At 44.3% G+C, this 17,906-nt stretch overlaps 1 protein-coding gene across 10 annotated transcripts in view; it reads left to right on the forward strand.

The window, feature by feature from the left end:
- Window positions 1-17,906, forward strand: part of PIP5K1C (phosphatidylinositol-4-phosphate 5-kinase type 1 gamma) — a 75,042-nt gene that overhangs the window by 32,827 nt on the left and 24,309 nt on the right. For 9 of the 10 annotated variants that reach the window (XM_073324532.2, XM_073324536.1, XM_073324533.1 and 6 more), the window contains exons 2-6: window positions 8,515-8,546; window positions 12,992-13,084; window positions 13,469-13,599; window positions 14,299-14,416; window positions 16,828-16,980. In XM_073324532.2, the coding sequence (XP_073180633.1) occupies window positions 8,515-8,546; window positions 12,992-13,084; window positions 13,469-13,599; window positions 14,299-14,416; window positions 16,828-16,980 (527 nt within the window). Of the gene's footprint in view, window positions 1-3,420; window positions 5,878-8,514; window positions 8,547-12,991; window positions 13,085-13,468; window positions 13,600-14,298; window positions 14,417-16,827; window positions 16,981-17,906 lie in introns of those variants that run through there. The other variant, XM_073324535.2, reaches the window with a different exon arrangement.

A 17,906-nucleotide genomic window follows, 5' to 3' on the forward strand; every position in this document is an offset into this window, starting at 1 on the left:
TGGGTCGTTTACTCCAGAGACCAAATTGAAGTAAGTAGTCTGATACCTCCACTCATGTCTGGGGGCCTCTGAAAGTCTCCTGTGAAGCCTGCTCCAGCCAGTGGCTATGGAAAGCTGGATGCTACTCAGTTCTACCCTCTTCGATACAGCTTGCTTGGATGGTAAGCTCTCCAGGGCTTGAGCTGTGTGGTACTTATAATGCACCATGCTCACTTATGGTGCTGTAGAATGCCTCATCTAAACACAGAGCTGAACTAGTGTGACTTGTTTTATAGCTTGTTAGTTAAACAGGTGCAACTCCTATTTATAGACAGGCCTAAAGTAACTCACTGAATTGTCCTGAATGCTCTAGGGGAGAATGGATTCATTTCGGTATATAAAGTTTGCTTGCCTTTTACAGGCTCATCTTATGTTGTCTTCCCCCCTTAATGAGTACAACCTCTCAAATTGCTTTACTTCACTGATTCTGTAAGCTCACAAATGGCATAAACTGCGGAATTTTCTTTGTTCTGGGTACAGTTAGCCACAGCAGCTCCTCGCAGGGATGTGCTGTATTTTTTTTTAATAGTGGGTTACTTTACCTCCTCAGCAAGCTGTGTTGCTTTTTAAAGGGAAGTCTTATCTATTTAACAAGGTAAAGTAGGTCATTGTAGATCTCTGGGAAGGCCAGTTTGTAAATAGCTTCCCCTTCAGAGTGATGTTACTCTGTTTTCCCTCTAATTACTGCCCTCGTGCTGTGCCGCTGGGTAGGAACTGAGACTGCATGTTGTGGGGACAAGATGGAGGCGCTCTGAGGTTGGCTTCATCCCAGTCCACTTCTTTCCATTTGATGCATTCTGAATGCCAGCACTGATTTCTCTTCTACAACCTAGCCTGGCGGGCTTGCCTACTTAGGATGCTTATGAGTCTCAGCGTGAAGTCCTTTTTTGGCATCTTTTCCGAATTGCTTTTTCCTTAATTTCTTTTAAGATCAGTCTCTAATGGAAAAGAACAGCATCGTGCCGTCTCTTAAGATGGATATTTCATTTCCAGTACTTCCCACCATATTTCTCTTAACATGTCTATATGTGTTTTCATTCCCTTTTTATAGCTCATACCTCTGCGCTCTCCACTTTCTCTTCCAGTGCTTTGTAATGTAATACATTGACCAGAACAAGCTGCAGTTAGAACTGACCTAACAAGCAATCTTCACATCCTTGATGCTCTCTTTGCTTCTCCATATTGTCTAGACAGGTTAAGAATGTGCATGGTTCTTTGGTATATAGGCAATTCAAGAATTCCTTCTCTTCATGTCCTTTGGTTCCTTGATTAATATTGTTCTCAACATCTCAATTTTGTGCCATCTGAGTGCTCATATCTTCCCTCTTTTTACCCTCCCATTTTACTAGTTTAACCCCCTCCTCATACAATCATCTTCCTCCTGCAATTCAGTTTCATTCAGAGCAAATTGAACGAACATAAAAATGTTTTGTGTACATGCATTGCATTATAGTAGCATAACATACAATCTTCTAGTTGATTGGAAAGGGTCAGCACTGAAGAAATGTCAGGATTTTAAATGTCACTGCTAGTCACAAAATAAAAATGTAGTCCAGTGCTTTCAGACACTATCTTCCAAAGTTCAGCTATGTTGCGACTGCTAAAATGGACAACCAGTGTTGATCGGCCAAAAGTCTTTTATGCACCGTCTATTGCATTTTTTTCTGGTGTTATCAATATAACTTTCTAATAAAAGGATAATCATAGAATATCAGGGCTGGAAGAGACCTCAGGAGGTCATCTAGTCCAACCCCCTGCTCAAAGCAGGACCAATCCCCAATTTTTGCCCCAGGTCCCTAAATGGCCCCCTCAAGGATTGAACTCACAGCCCTGGGTTTAGCAGGCCAATGGTCAAATCACTGAGCAATCCCTCCCCCCACCACTAAGTGGCATTTCATATTCAGGAGTGTACTTATTTACTGACGTCTGAGGTTGATTGTAACAACAAATGAGTCCTCGGTAAATTCACCAGCTACTCAAGCTTTACTTCCTTGGCCTTACCCTGCAGAACATCACAGTAGCAATAACATTGGTAGTGGTAGGGGTATCTTCATTATAAGACCCTATTATCAGATGTCTGTAAATGTTCTGAAGGAGTTACCCTTGGATAGAAACTTCTTGTGACTCTTAGCTCAGAAGTGAACATTTTTGGTGGCTTTGTCAAATTTCTATCTAGCTGCTTTTGAAGGAATAGCTTTGAAAATTTCTTCTTTAGTCGTTTAGCTTTTCAAGTTTCCCCTTTGTGCTTAAATAACTGAAAAACTTAATTTTAAAACTTCAGTCTTTACATAGGTTTTGGCCAATGAGGGCCTTTTTGCCTTTACTGAAATTTGGCTTAGAAACGGCATATGGGTAGTCTTCGGATTTTTTAGGCTATGTCGACACTACGCACCTTTTAGCAACACAGCTGTGCCATTACAGCCGTACCACTAAAAGGTGCGCAGTGTAGTCACTCTTTGTCAGCAGGGGAGAGCTCTCATGCTGACAAAATAAATCCACCCCCACTGAGAGGTGGGAGCTTTGTCGGTGGGAGAGCTCTCCCGCTGACACAGCGCTGTTCGCACTAACGCTTTTTGTTGGTAAAACTTTTGGCGGGGGGTTTCACAGCCCCTGAATGACAGAAGTTTTACTGATGAAAGTGTGGTGTAGACAACGCCTCCTATACATGCACACACCCAACTGTAGATTCTTGGGAAGGCAGCATGGTCTGGGAGGCAGAAGCACTGGGTTCTATTCCTGCCTCTGCCAGTGACCTGCTGGGTGATCTTGGACATGTTCCTTTACTTGTCTCCATCTGTAAAATGGGAGTAGTTCTGAAATCTCTTTGTAAAGTGCTTTGAGACCTGTGAATAGACTAAGCTAACCTATATATATAACCTGTATAAGTAGGGGCATAGCGAGCAGATCGAGGGACGTGATCGTTCCCCTCTATTCGACATTGGTGAGGCCTCATCTGGAGTACTGTGTCCAGTTTTGGGCCCCACACTTCAAGAAGGATGTGGATAAATTGGAGAGAGTCCAGCGAAGGGCAACAAAAATGATTAGGGGACTGGAACACATGAGTTATGAGGAGAGGCTGAGGGAGCTGGGATTGTTTAGCCTGCAGAAGAGAAGAATGAGGGGGGATTTGATAGCTGCTTTCAACTACCTGAAAGGGGGTTCCAAAGAGGATGGCTCTAGACTGTTCTCAATGGTAGCAGATGACAGAACGAGGAGTAATGGTCTCAAGTTGCAGTGGGGGAGGTTTAGATTGGATATTAGGAAAAACTTTTTCAGTAAGAGGGTGGTGAAACACTGGAATGCGTTACCTAGGGAGGTGGTAGAATCTCCTTCCTTAGAGGTTTTTAAGGTCAGGCTTGACAAAGCCCTGGCTGGGATGATTTAACTGAGAATTGGTCCTGCTTTGAGCAGGGGGTTGGACTAGATGACCTTCTGGGGTCCCTTCCAACCCTGATATTCTATGATTCTATGATTCTAACCTAGGGCTAAGCTAAATAAGATTCTTGAACCTATTTAGATTGAATTGTCTTGGGACTTTACAACTCTTTACAGCCTTTTTTCATTGCCATGTTTACTGGAAAAGTCATGGAGCACACCACAGTTAAGTATTCAACTTAAACACCCTGCACAGTGAGGGAAAAATTGTGGCTGCATTGGGAAAACATCTGATTACCTTTACCGCTCTAAAAATCCCCCAAAACAAAACCACCTTCTCTGAAACATCTGATCTGTTTTGGCTGAAACTTTCCAAATAAATTTACCCTGAGATAGACACCTAGCATAAAGAATTTCAACCCAATTGCTTAATTTGGCAAACGCTTTATAAGCATCGGGACAGTAATGGAAAGGGTTAGGCAACCTTAGCTGTGTTGCCACTGGCTCCTATCATAATACTGAATAGAAATGTATTCAATTGTTTTTTCCTGATGTGAAGTCTTAACCCAAATGTTACCAGTTTGCCACCTGTTAAGTTTACCCTGTGTCTCCTTCCATGCATTCTCCCTGCTGTACAACTAGGGCCGGAAGTTGGCCCACAAATAAATCGGTGAGGAGGTTCAGCCCATTAGAACTTAGTGCACCTGCGTTTAGCACAGTGCAGTTATATTGTACTGCACTAGGGCATCCAATCCACTGGCTCTTTGAGTTAATTTCTATGAAAGCTTTGCAGTCGTCATTTAAATCTTTAAGTGTTGCCTCATTTTTCCACCTGAGTACAGTCGTGGCTGTTCAACGGGCTTTGGAGCAGACAACTAAAGTTAAGATGTTTTCTGTCATTGATTATCTAGGTGCCAATCTTTATGGCAGTGAGTCACACTTGCTCCCTAATGTGAGTTTGAGAAGAGTTTGCTTTATGGCCTATTTCTCTTCTATAAAGGATTGTTTTGGCACCCTAGAATCTCCTACTATAGAACTTGTGAGTGAAACCAGTTTCAGTTAAGGTGTTTACTTTTATATAGATTCTAGTATTAAATTAAATCAAAATGAGTGAATTATTCTATAAATAAAAATAAAATAGTTTTCTTTTTTTATATTTAGCTGCAGTTTTTTCATTAGAACCCCAGAATGTGGCAGGATTCTCTTTAAAGGGGCATTTGACATCTGATATGCTAGGTCAGCTGTAAATTACAACTGTGGCCAAGATTTCCAAAAGAATGTAAGGGAGTGGGGCACCCCATATAGGTAGCTTTGAAAATTCAGCCTGTATCCTGTCGTGCTGATGTTTTGTGGGCCACTTACTGGTGGTGTATGTGAGTGTCGTAGGTAGCTATAGATCAATCTGGATGTTGCTCAACTGCAAGGAGGATACGTCCTTTGGGACTTGCCTTGATGGTGAAGAAGTAGGATGCAAATAATAAATTGGGTTGTTTAAAAGTACTTTAACTTGTGCTTATTTGTTAACGAAACAACTAATTTTCTCTTCCAGTGTGTCTAGTCTCAGTTTAAATACCCATGATTTTTCAAGGAAGTTACACTATAAGTGAATGCTAAAAGTGGAAGTCAGCTCCCAGAATCTCTCTCTGTATAGCTCTGTAAATGTGCATGGTGCTTTCAGAAATAAATTCAGTCCTTGCCCCAAGGAGTGCTTATATTGGAAGAACAAGAAATTGTGACAGCAGCCAGAGGAAGAGTCAGGGAAGGGGTAAGGGTTAAATCAAACAGAGATGGGAGTTGCATTGTGCTGCAATCAGAATTCTCAGCTCTGAATGTTTTGGGGGGCGGGGTGCCGCCCTTTTTTTTTTTTTTTTTTGGTTGGGATAGGACAGCAGCAAGTCAAATGTACAGAACATACATTGCCTTTAAAAACAAGGGCTGAGATGGAGACAGGCAGAGAGTTGGAGTTACAGTAGAGTACCCTTGTATGAAGTGGCTGTCTTGAAAATGGCCCAGTGTGATTATGGATTTTTCGAGTTACATTGAGTAAGACGGTTTCAATTAGCTTGTTCAGTGTGGAAACTTCCTAAAGGAGAGCTCCAACTCATCCATAAACCCAAGTGCTGTGTTTCGTGGCTGTATTACTCCTGGAGCTAGAGTTAAGTCAGTTTTTTTCCACCAGGCCATCTGTCAGCTTACTTAAGAGATAAGCACAGCCAAATGCTGCACGCTGAGTAGCCAATGGAATCCTTTCGATTTCTGCACAGACAGCCTGTTTATTTTGAAAGCCGATTTTTACTGTCAATGCTGTTGTCCCCCGAAACGAAATTTGTTCCAAAGAGCTGTGATCCCTTGCCCTAGGTGGCTGTTTTGATCACCCCTACTCCAGACAATCAGTGTGGACTCCGCACTTGGAACACAGACAACATTAGACACTCCAGATGCTGAGCACTAAAGCAGCTTATGGTAATTATCACAAAATTAAAGATAATTCTCTTGCTCTGGAATTCGGACAATGTGCAGAAAGATTAACTCCTGTGGAATACAAAGCTGTAGCAGAAGGGGCCTTAGCCTTTACCTTCCTACAGTCAGCATAGAAAACATAGCCTCTATGGCTCAAATCCTGCTCTGTTACACTGTGCACCTCCATTGATTTCAACAAGGCTATGCTGGTGTAACTGGGAACAGAATCTGGCCCTTTGAATCATGCCTTTGAGTAGATGGCGTGTTTGTTGGCTTTGAGAAGAGGGGCCTTGTCCTGAGGAACTTACAATCTGGATAGACAGCACAGGCACACAGGAGACCATGTTGTGACCTAGAATGGTTGTGAAAGGATTTTCTGTCTGCTCGTCGTCCTAGCGGAGGTTAGTCCTGTGAGCTCTGAAGTGAGAGTGAGCGATATGATTTATGCAAAGAACAGTATTTCAGAAGAAGAAGAAAGTGCAGTGGAATGGAATCCAGGGCCCTTCTGCTCATCCTTCCTACTGGTCATTTACCTGTTGCACTTGGGGGAGTTTTTAAAAAAATAAATGAATAAGATATTTGGTTCTGTTTGCCTAGGGCAATCTACCTACGGCTGGTTCAGCTCTAGCTGTGCTAGCAACATCGGGAGCCCGGGGGTGGTCAGCCTGCCATCACCATTCAAAGCATCAGGTTGCCTAGACCTGCTCCGTGGAAGCCGCTGTAGGCCTGTTGATGCCAGGTCTCCTCATATTTTTAACACAGGATCTGGGCCATGGATGCAGTGGTAAACTTTTATTTTTAAATATTCCTAGTGAAAATCAAGCCACTGAGATCATCTTCCAGCATGTGTTCAGAAAGGGCCCAGCCCCAGGTGGCCAGTAGGAAGCGCTCTTCTTTGTTTGTTTCCTGAAATATAACCGAAGGGAGCCCTTGTCATAGGACCCTGTAGGTGCATTGTTGTGGGGTCAGCACGGTATTAGGATGTTCCTGCTAATCTCAAATTCTTGTTAATACTAATTTTGAACCAGATCTTGTAATACTGCCACTTGTTTGAAAATCTCTGAGCTCTTCAAGAAGGGTGGGTATGGCACATCCCAGCTTACTGACAGCATCCCCTCTTTTTCTGAAGAGCTTTCGGGTCAAGCTGCGTTAGTTCCCATAATGGTCTGACCGAATGGGAAAGTCTGATCAGCAGCGCTGGCTCCCTTGGCCTGCACTGCTCCATGCTGGCATGTCATAAGTCCTAAAGAATTGGACAGAAACATCCTCTTGCTCCTCCTGCCTTGCTGAAACAGCTACTCCCTTAGACTTTAGGAAATCTGCATTTAGGCCATGAGTAGGAGCTGCATCAGTTACATGTCTGCCTGGTGGTTCAAGGGCAGGTTAAGTGGGGAGGGGTGGCTGCAGGTATGGAGCCTTTGTTCTGTGCAGAATGAATTTCAGTGTTCTGCTTTGCAGCATGAAATCCTTCATTTAGAAGGATTAAGGATTGTTCAATAGTCTGCTGATCCTATCGTTCCTGTAAACCTGGAAGCATGTACAAGGCCTGTGTCTCTCTCTCAAACCAGGTAACTGAAAGTAGGTAACGCTAGTTAGGCAGCCTCACAGTGAAATCCATTATTTCTTTTTAAAAAGGGCTTTTCCCTCCCATTTAGCACATTGGCTCTTCCAGCAGAACTCTCCATTTAAGGAGATGATTACTTAACTTGCAAGCCTTTAGGGCAGCTCTGCAGGGGTGTGCTGTATTGCTGAAAGGGCTCCTCTATGAGCAGCTCTTGATGCTTGAAGTCATCCAGGGTCAGCTTCATGAAAGCCAGAATTCTCCAGAATTGGGGGCGGTTGAGCTGTTGATATGTGCACATAACTGCTTGGGTTTTTTTGTTTTTGTTTTTTGGGTTTTTTTTCCTTTGAATGAAAATTTAGTAGCTCTGCATTAGCCCATTGCAAAGGCCCCTTGTTCTGTTAGTGTGCTCTGGTTCAGACCGCAAAGGGGGCTGTTCTTATTTAGAAACGTGCATGGCTCAGTCTGCAAAGTTTGACTACAGATAAGGTGGGAAAAGGATGGGCTTGTGTTAAGGTGCTAATGGGACATGCTCAGACTTTGCCTTTCTGTGTGACCTTAGGCAAGTCATTTAATCTGTGCCTCAGTTGCTTGTCTGTAAAATGGGAATAATACTTCCTTCACCAGGGTGCTGTGAAAGCTAATACATTAGTGTGCTTGGGGTTCTTTAAGTAGATCTGGGGCTCAATTCAGACCAGTCTTTCCTCTTGTTGAGCGTCTAGAAGAGAGCATCATAAAAGCCTCTTTGGGTTTTAATAATTATTCAGCATAGCACAGTCCCATTACTAGAGGAGCAGCAAGAAGTAGGGGAAAGTTATGTCAATGTAACACCTTTAGAGTAAAAACCCCACCGACAGCTAGGAAAGAAGACATGGGCAACCTATGAGCTTCTAAAAGCCAAGTTGTCCAGGCTTGTTCTTTAACTTGGGACCCCTGCACTTGCAGAAATGAAAGCTGGGCAAAAAATTGCTGCCTTGTTTCTTCTGACTATTTGCTCGACTGATCAGCTGTTGGGATAAATGCACCTGCTAAGAGCCTGTGGCCATCCTCCTACTGACCTACTGTTCTTCTCTCCTCAGGTCTGGCACTGAAGAAGACTGCCCTCACTGAGGTGAGTTGCATACAACTGTTTAAAACCTTTTGCAGAGGGGTAGAGAGGACCCAAATAGAACTTTTATGGCGCACAGTTGAAACGGAGGAATGTGCAAGGTGGGAGAGTCATGGTTTTTTAAGTAAATCTTGGTGTTGGTGAAGGTGCCAGGTTGGCAGCCTATGAGAATGAGGTCCTCTATCTTCCTACAGAATGGTTGGCAGCAGGGCAAGGTATTGGGGGGTGGGGTGTTTTTGACCTATAGTGATCACATCTGGGGAGGGTATTTTTCATGATCCATTCAGCCCTTCTGTCTGCTGACTGCTAGTGGTAGGGCAAATTATGGTGATGGGTTTTGTTACGTTGATATGACCATTTGGAACTGGACTGAGACCCACCAACTAATCTATGTAATATTCAGGGATTCTCATTCTGAAGGCTAGAATGTCTGAGTCATGTGGAGCAATGGAAACTGCAACAAGCATGGCTGAGAATTCTTTTTATTGAGTGTCACCAGGTTGACTCATCACTGGGATTTGTTACTGATCAGTTTAAGTTCTCAGCTATTTCGACTCTACAAGTTACACCTGTGTGAAAGCATGGGCTTTTAGCTAAAGTAAGCCACTTTTAGCAACATGTAACTGTACCAAGCCAAGAATCCTAGACCATTGTAATGACAGCAGAATCTCAACCCATCACCGCCCTTACTCTACAGACAATTTTCCTGCAACAGTTTCATTGGTTGTATGTGGGAAAGTGCACAGATGGATTTCTGGGCCCAACTGCTACAGTTCAGCAGGTTCAATCACTGGGATTCACAGTCTATTAGTGTCCAATTTTTAACTTCTTGGATATTTTTGGCTTTTTTTACAACATGACTTTGATAGCACAGGCTTTCAGCGTGTGTGTGTGTGTGTGCGCGTGTGAGAGAGAGCGCGCGCGCACTGAAGTGGGCCATCTCACCATTGCTCTCCACTGGGCTGAGCTAGGACTTGAGATCCAAATTCGATTCCTGCCTCTGCCACAACCTTTCTGTATGACCCTGGACAAGTCACTTAATCTATTTCCTAACTGTCCAATGGGGATGAAACATCCCTACATCTCAGGGGTTTTGAGAAGATCGTCTTAAGGATTTTATTACTACAGTGACGAAAGCCATGTAAGCACTTGGCTACCAATGCAGGCCCAAAATCAAATCCCTGGCCTTCTGGTCAAAGCTCTGTAACCCTTCACCAGTCCTGAGCAACTCGGGCACCTACAGTCTAACACAACAAATGTATGTACTGAAACTGGCCCCCATCTAAGTATTTGAACCTCAGCAAAGCACATTTTGTCTTTCTTAGAATAGAGATCCCAATAAATTGAGCTTCATTAAGCAGCATGCAAGTCTCAATCAGAAACGGGGAAAGCTGCTGCTAAGATTCCTAGAGCTGAGACTAAACTTGAGAGCCTGATTTTCAGACCCCATCCTCCAGCTAGTCGATGGGAGCTGCAGGTGCTCACCTGAAAATCGGGCCTTTAAATATTTGCTCAGTTCGCTACTTTAGTTACCAGATTTCTAGTCAATGCTACACATTGTAGCTGCCAATCCCACCCTCTCTCTGCTGCTGTGCTTGTGTGGGTCAGTTTTTGGCATTGGTTTTAGAATCTGAGTAAGCTCTTGGCTCTGGTTAGTGTTTCCACTGAGAATGAAGCACAATAAGAGCAAAAACTTCGTATACTCATGGATTTAACAGCCTGTGATGAATATAAGCTATGCAAATATAGCATCTCTTCTAATCCCCCTCCCCGCCCCCTCTCCGCAAGCTACTCACCTACCACTTGTCTCTGTACCTTTCGACAATCCCACTGCTCTTGGTACACCTCTGAATGCTGCCACTGAGTGTATGCGCCTCATCAACTCTTTGAAATCTCACCTTAAAATTCATCTAACTCTTGTTTATGCTTGAATTTTTCTCCCTTTGTTAACTGTTAAGTAATACTGTGCAGATTTAGTGGTTGTAGAGCTAAAACAAATATTAGAAAAGCTGCTATAAATGTCTTGGGCGAGGTGGGTTATTGTGGGTGCATCTCCCCAATGCTCCATTGATTTGGCTTCTAGGTGCAATTTGTAAAGTCCTGAATGTGTATCAGTGTGGTCAGGTGGGTAGAGCACTGGACAGACTTAGAAGACCTGGGTTCTAAATTCCTGATGCTGCTACTAGCCTGCTGGAAGACCTTGGGCAAGTCCCTTCCCCTCCCCGTGCCTCAGTGTCCATTTGTAAAATGGGGATAATGATGCTGACCTCTTTTGTAAAGTGCTTTTAGATCTGATGAAAAGCACTATGTAGAAGCTAGATGTTACTAAGCACAGTAGAAGAGATGATTATTAATTACATAGGGGGTGGATCCCAGGGATCACCCCTCTGTCACTCATTAGCTAGGATAAGGTTACAGTTTGCTAAGTCGCTCTTGGTTTCTGTAGTTAAACGCCACAGTTGGCAGCAGGGAGGGTCCCCTGTGCCAGCCCCTGATCTCTAGGACAGTGTTCAGCCAATTTTTGTTTGATCCAGCTGTGTCAGACTGAGTAATAAGGTTTGGTGCAGGGTGGGGGGGGGGTCATTGTTTGTAGGCACCCAGATGCTGTGATGGGCCCTCCATTTAAATGTCTAACAATAATTATAATTTTCTATAAAGAGATGGCTCTGGGAGTATGTTAGCAATTCTCACACCTCCAAAATCAGCACCTAGTGGGAAATTAAACTTCTGGACAGGCTAACTCCTTATTTCATTGCACAAATAAAGATCCAGTCCTCTCTAGGACAGGAAATGCTCTGTTATGGTTAGAACAAGGGCCTGGGCATTGAGCCCCTGCCCTCTATCCCCAACTCTTACTTGCTATGTGACTTCAGTCACGTAACCTGTCTGTGCCACTGTTGGTCAGTGTGTAAAATGGGGTTAATTACCCACAGCATGGGGTGGGATTGCAACAGTTTTAATTCATGTTTGTAATGAGTTTTGAGGTCATTGGGTGGAAGATGAAAAATGTAACATTAACTACATGTGTGGATTAATGGTAGTCAGAATGGCTGGAGTCTGCTGTAGAAATGTCCAAGACTACACAGATCTTTATAGAAAGAAATAAAGGCATCCAGTTGGTCCTGTCCAGAAGGCACTCTAGCAGCTTGGGTAATTGGAAGGAAATATTGCAATACTTTGCTGCAGTCTGAATAGATTCACTCCCTTTGTGTAAACTTCAGTGTTGATAAATTGTCAAGTGCTGCAGCATAGATCAATACCACTGATGCAGTGTTCCTCCAGGAGAGACTGCCTTGGGTCATTACAAATTGTGCCTAGATGAGTCATGTCTAAAGCCATGGCCAGCTGTTAATGGTGTCACAGAAGCAGAATGCTCAAGCTCCCCCCAGATGTACATGGTGAGTCCACTGAAAGTTGTTGGCGCCTGTGATGCTTCTCCACCACCGTAGGTAGTGGGCAACTGCAGAGTCATTCAAGCAGCATGCCAAGGCAGAGATGTGTTTAGGTGGGTGGGACTGCAGAGAAACACTGCCTTGAACTTTACAATGTGCAGTTGGCTTGATGTGTAGAGCTCTGCTGCTGATCCTGGAAGGAGCAAATGGAGGAAAGAGACGGGACAGAAGGGCTATCGTTTTAGTGTTGGTGCTCAGACCGCACTTTACGCACCTTTGCTACGTTTCTGGAGGAAACTGCTACAATTACAACAATTCACCTGGCTTGGTGAATCAGTCGTTCATAAACAGCAGCTTGCTTAAGTGAAGTGTCTCCCCATGAACACAACACTGGTGATTCATTATCCACTCTGCTTGCTGACTTTCAGATGGAGTATAAGGGGTTGGCTTTGAGCTCTAAAGCCCAAATGGCCTGGTACATCGAAGTGATCTGTCTGTCTAGTATTTGATTCACATCCCCACAGTGCCCACAAACATGAATGCAGTTCTACTCCCATTACCCTGTGAGGTGGGGAAGTATCGCCAGTTTTCAAATGGGGAACTGAGGTACTGAAATTAAGTAACTAATTGTTTTGGGGGAGTTCGCTGGCCTTCATTAGACAGGAGGTCAGAGGATCATGATGGTACCTTCTGACTTTTACACAGGGAGTCTGATGGAGTTGGGAAACAAACGTAGATCTGAGTCCCAATCCAGTGTCCTAACCCAAGACCATCCTTCCTCCCAGTATGTCAAGATCCACAGTCCTGTGTGTGATAAACTCGCTGGCTATCAACTCGCCTCTCATCCTGAGGGATGTATAATTTAGTGTTTAAAGCTTGCTGGTGCCAGATACATCTGTATGCACTCTGCAGATCTTTACACGGGAATAAATGCAGACCATTGCATTCCTTATAACCACAGCACCTTAGTCCTGACTGCACCACTGTGCCTCTTTTCTTCCTTCCGCTAGCGTAGCTTTTCTTCACCACTCTGACCTGGAAACTTCTCTTTCCCAGGCCCCATCATTATCAGGACAGCCTGGAGTTGGCCAAGGAAAGAAGATAGGTCATCGAGGAGTTGATGCTTCTGGCGAAACTACCTACAAAAAGGTTCCGTCTCTTGATTGATTTCTGGAGGGTAGTGGCCACACATACAAATGGGAGGTTGAGAATAGAATAGCGACCAAGTGTGTATGAACAGGTCATTCAAACTGTAAGAAACAAAGGGGGAATACAGGTGTGCGATTGGCTAACCAATTTGATTAAATTTCCCTGCAGTGTACTGTGCTGACCTTACACGCTACAAGCATTTCACAACTGTCATTCTATAGAAACCTGAGGCACTCTATAGTGGTGTTCTCTTACAAAGCAGCCAATATCTGAGACCTCCCACAAGGCATCAGCATGATCAGAGCATCAAGGATACCTATATTTGGGGGCTGTTGCTGTAACTTAACGGTGAATGTGCATTGACTGCTCTCTTCCTTCTGCTAGACCACTTCGACCACTCTGAAGGGGGCCATCCAGCTGGGGATTGGTTACACAGTGGGGAACCTGAGCTCCAAGCCAGAGAGAGACGTCCTGATGCAGGATTTTTACGTGGTGGAGAGCATTTTCTTTCCCAGGTAAGAGGACAAGTGAAACAAAATGCAGGGGCTGGCTGTTTCCTTTCATCATGCTGATTTTAAAGGGGCTTCATTCTAAGCAGAAAGGTGGGCCCTCAGAATTTCAAGTGTGCACCTATTTCTTACCGGCATATTACTGGAAGCATTAGAATCCATGGTGCTGCAGCTCAAGAGATGGGGTTAATTTACTATGGGCTGTGATATATCTGCTTACTGGGCTTGTTAGCCTTGAAGCTTTTGTTGCCTTTATAATTGTAGTCCTTTTTAACCTACCTATGTGGAATTTTCACCTCCAGATGTTACATTATCTTTGTACTGAGACTGAGGAAACCCCCCAGCCAACAATATTCATTGAACCACTTCAACTTTTGCATGGCTGAGCTGTTAATGTGCAGGGCTTACAGAAACTAGAGTCTAGAGTATATGTATATACGTCTAGCCTTGCAAACTTCTATTTGCTCTTCCTAAGGAGTGAGTTTCCTTGCCAGATGGTTAAAATATTAGATCTTTTTGCTAGTGTCCTGATGAGGTCAGGCAAGATCTTTGTGCCTAGGCTGGTGGCTTCTTGGAATGCCTTTTTGCAAAGCTCAATTTTTCCTTTTTTTTCGTATCTATCAACTGGCTGGGTGTAAATGTGCAAATATGCGAGGCATTAATGTGAAATAACATGCCTGCTCTTTTTGTATCCTTTCCATGCAGTGAGGGAAGTAACCTCACTCCAGCTCACCATTACCCTGACTTCAGGTTCAAAACCTATGCACCCGTGGCTTTTCGGTACTTCCGGGAGCTCTTTGGAATTCGTCCAGATGATTATTTGGTATGTATGGAGTTCTTTATTTCTCTGTGGTTAGTACTAGGTATGAATGGGCTTGGATAGAACTGCTTTACTTGAAGCCTCAGCAAAATTGAAGATGGGGAAACGCCATACCACAGACTGATATGTGACCAGTCAGCTGCACAGGATTAGGGGGTTTCCTTGGATTTTTGTTAAATTCAGTCTCCAGCTAATAGCTGGGGGAAACTGAGGCATGGAGTCAAGTGATAGGGTCAGTATCACAGGGGGAGTTGAGGTCAAATTTGAGGAGAGAACACAAAGAAAGCCAAACATCTCCCACCTAATATTTGGTAGCTGGAGACTGAGGTACAGTACTGGGATTAGAGAGAATCTCTGATCCTGTACATTAAGCAGATCCCAAATGTGAGGCAGTCTGTGGTGGTGCTTCTTTTCTTGTACAGTCTGAGAAAGACCAGCTGGAAGAGTGGGTCTGAGAGGCTTCTGGTGTTTCTGCTTCGGTTTGCCAAGTCCATTCCCAGCAAATTAGGTCTGTTGGGGCACCCTCTGTTAAAGGAAGAATGGAATAATCTACTGTCATGGAGTCTTTAAAGTGTATTTGGTTAAAATGATATGGTGGGGTTCTGTGTCTCACTGACAATGCAACAAATTTACTCTGTCTACAAGAAAAAAAGACAAGTATTCTAAACTCCCTTGGAACCTCAGGGAAGATGTTTGCTGCCTCATGCATCATCCCCAGTAATAAAGATTGAACAATCTGAGAGTTAACACTTGGTAAGGTGAAAATCAGAATAGACTCCAGCTTGCTCTCCTAGAGCTGAAATGGCTTGTCAGGGCTAACCAGTCTTCTCCTGTAAGATCGCTGATTGGCTTTGGAACAGACTGAGGCCGCGTCTGCACGTGGGTGCTGGAGGGGCACAGCTGTGGGGGTGCTGTAGCACCATAGTGTAGCTGCCTCCCACTGTGAGAAAGGGGTTTTCCCATCGCTGTAGTTAATTCACCTCTCCGGGAGGGGTAGCTAGGGGGTGGGAGAATTCTTCCATCTACCTAGTCGTGCCCGCACTAGGGGATAGGTCGGCATAACTGCAATGTCCTTTGTGAACTTTTCCTACCCCTGAGCAACGTCAGTTTAAAACTGAAGTGTAGGTCAGGCCTCAGTTAAAGTTGACTCCTGTGTGTAAGTGGTTGCACCTCATCTTGCTGATAGCGAGGCAGGAGTTTGTTGGAGGCAGGAGCAGATCGTCTTAAGAAGGTGCCATTTTTATGTAACCGCTTTGCCCATATCTGCAGTTAGTCAGAAATGAGGACTGAAAACATACCAACAGAAATGAGCCTGTATGATGGGGCTGCTTGACAACAACAGAAATCCCCATCTGTGCCATCTGGGATAATGCCTGCTGATTTGATAGTGGTTACAAACTTGGGGGAGGGAGAGATCCTGCCTGAATTCCAAAGGTGTCAGATCTGATTTGCAGCCACTGCTTCCCCTTTCTCTGGCCCACTATGGCAGTGAATGCCTTTTAATTATGCATGAGATAATTAAGTTAATAAAGTCTTGGATAGTTAATCCATGCAGTGCTGTAAGCTGTTTTCAGCATGTAATGATAGCATTTAATTTATTGCTCTGATTATGTCCCCTCTGCCTTACCTTCTTCAAATATCAGCTCCTACATAATGTTGCCCTAACCCCTTTTGTCTGACATATGCAAATGTTTTTGGACATTTGCATTTGTATCCACACAACACCTCTGCCTCCCTGCTCTGGGAACTTGCTGTTCAGATTTCTAGTCCCTGCTCTGTGCTCCAGGATTGGGTTCTGAATACAGGGAAGCATAATTACCACATGCCTACTGATACGCGAGTTTTCTGGGGGTGGTTTCCCACCTCTTTTAGTTGCTGCACTGAGGGTGTGAGGGACGCCTCTGCAAACCATGTATCTCTAATGTTTGAGCACATGGGAGAGCTCTAGTCTTGGGAACAGGCAGTGCGTTTTGTTCCTCTCTGGAACTGAGACATGCAGAACGCTGAACAAGCTGGCTTGTCTCTTTAAATCTGATCTTTCTGTCTGCGCGCACCCTAACACACTGAGGGAAAGAACCTTATGTGGTGGTGGTACAGGGCACAAAACATAAAAAGATTTTATGTTATGCAGCCTGGGTGTTACTGAGGGCAGGCAGATTAGCTTCACTCTGTGAGCAGTCAGGGCACTCTGGACTGTAGTATATGCATCTCTTTGTAAGCTGTCTTCCTCCCAATCCACTGTGAGATTAACTCCAGTTTAAGGTTCACAATTTCTGTACTGCTTAATATCCCAGACCTATTGGTCTAGATTCCATGGGGTGGTGCCTTAGGAATGTCTTGTAGATGTATTATTCTGATCCTAGTTTATCATGTGGTGTATGAATGACATCTTATTTTTTTTCTTTCATTCCTAGTATTCATTATGTAACGAGCCTCTGATCGAGCTGTCGAATCCTGGTGCCAGCGGCTCCCTCTTCTATGTCACCAGTGATGACGAGTTCATCATAAAAACTGTGATGCACAAGGAAGCGGAATTCTTACAGAAACTTCTCCCTGGCTACTACATGGTGGGTATCAGGACATTGGTTTGTGGGAGAAATGTACAGCTTGCCTGTCCACAGCACCACAAAGGGTGGTGTTTTGGTAACCTAGCAGGGCTTCCTTTGCCCGCCTTCCCAGCACACATGACAAAATGAACAGCCTATTGTGAAGCCTGATGTGGAAACAAAATTCAACCCACTTAAAACCTGGAGATAGCTGAGCAATGTCCTGACAAGTGTTTGCACCCTCCTCCAGCTTTACTGCTGTTGTATCCCAGGATAGCAGATTATCATGCCTTAACTGTTGGAGGCCTTAAGGAATGAAACTTTCTCCTCCCCTTTGTCTCCTATCAGATGTTCTTAGGTTTGTGAAGGCAGCTGTGTGGCAGAGTGGGTGTGTTTATTGCCCTGCTATTGTGTAGCACCCAAGCATGTTTGTTTCTGGAGTACCCATCCCTACTATTTCCTGAATTTCCCTTGTGTGTGCGCCGCTTAATAGTGATCTGCTCAGCAATCTATTATCTTGGGTCCCTGCCATCGAAAGGCCCTGGTACCAGTCTGTCAGCTGAAGCCTTTGCCTGTATCAGCCCATGGCTGCAGCTTGGTATTTTCTAACCTACCCCAAACTGTGGGCTGCTCTACAGTGCAGCAGCATGGTGGGTTAGCATGGCAGTGCACTGGGGCTCAGCAGAGGCTTTCCAGGAGGAGAAAATAAGAACCAGAATAGGAGCCCACTGTAGCAGGGAAGGTGGGTCCCCCCAGTGGCAGGAAGTGTCTCCTCCTACACAGATGCATCTTAAGGTCCAATTCCAGATAAAAAACTGTGTTCAAAGAACCTGAAGCCTGCAAAGGGGAAGCACTGTGCTATGGAAATGCCAGAGCTAAGGTTACCTACACAACCTTCACTCTGCCCTTTGTACGTGTGCATCGTACTAGTCTTTAATTACCTGATG

The sequence above is a fragment of the Lepidochelys kempii genome, chromosome 25 (genome assembly GCF_965140285.1).
Source record: "Lepidochelys kempii isolate rLepKem1 chromosome 25, rLepKem1.hap1, whole genome shotgun sequence".
Taxonomy (NCBI): domain Eukaryota; kingdom Metazoa; phylum Chordata; order Testudines; family Cheloniidae; genus Lepidochelys; species Lepidochelys kempii.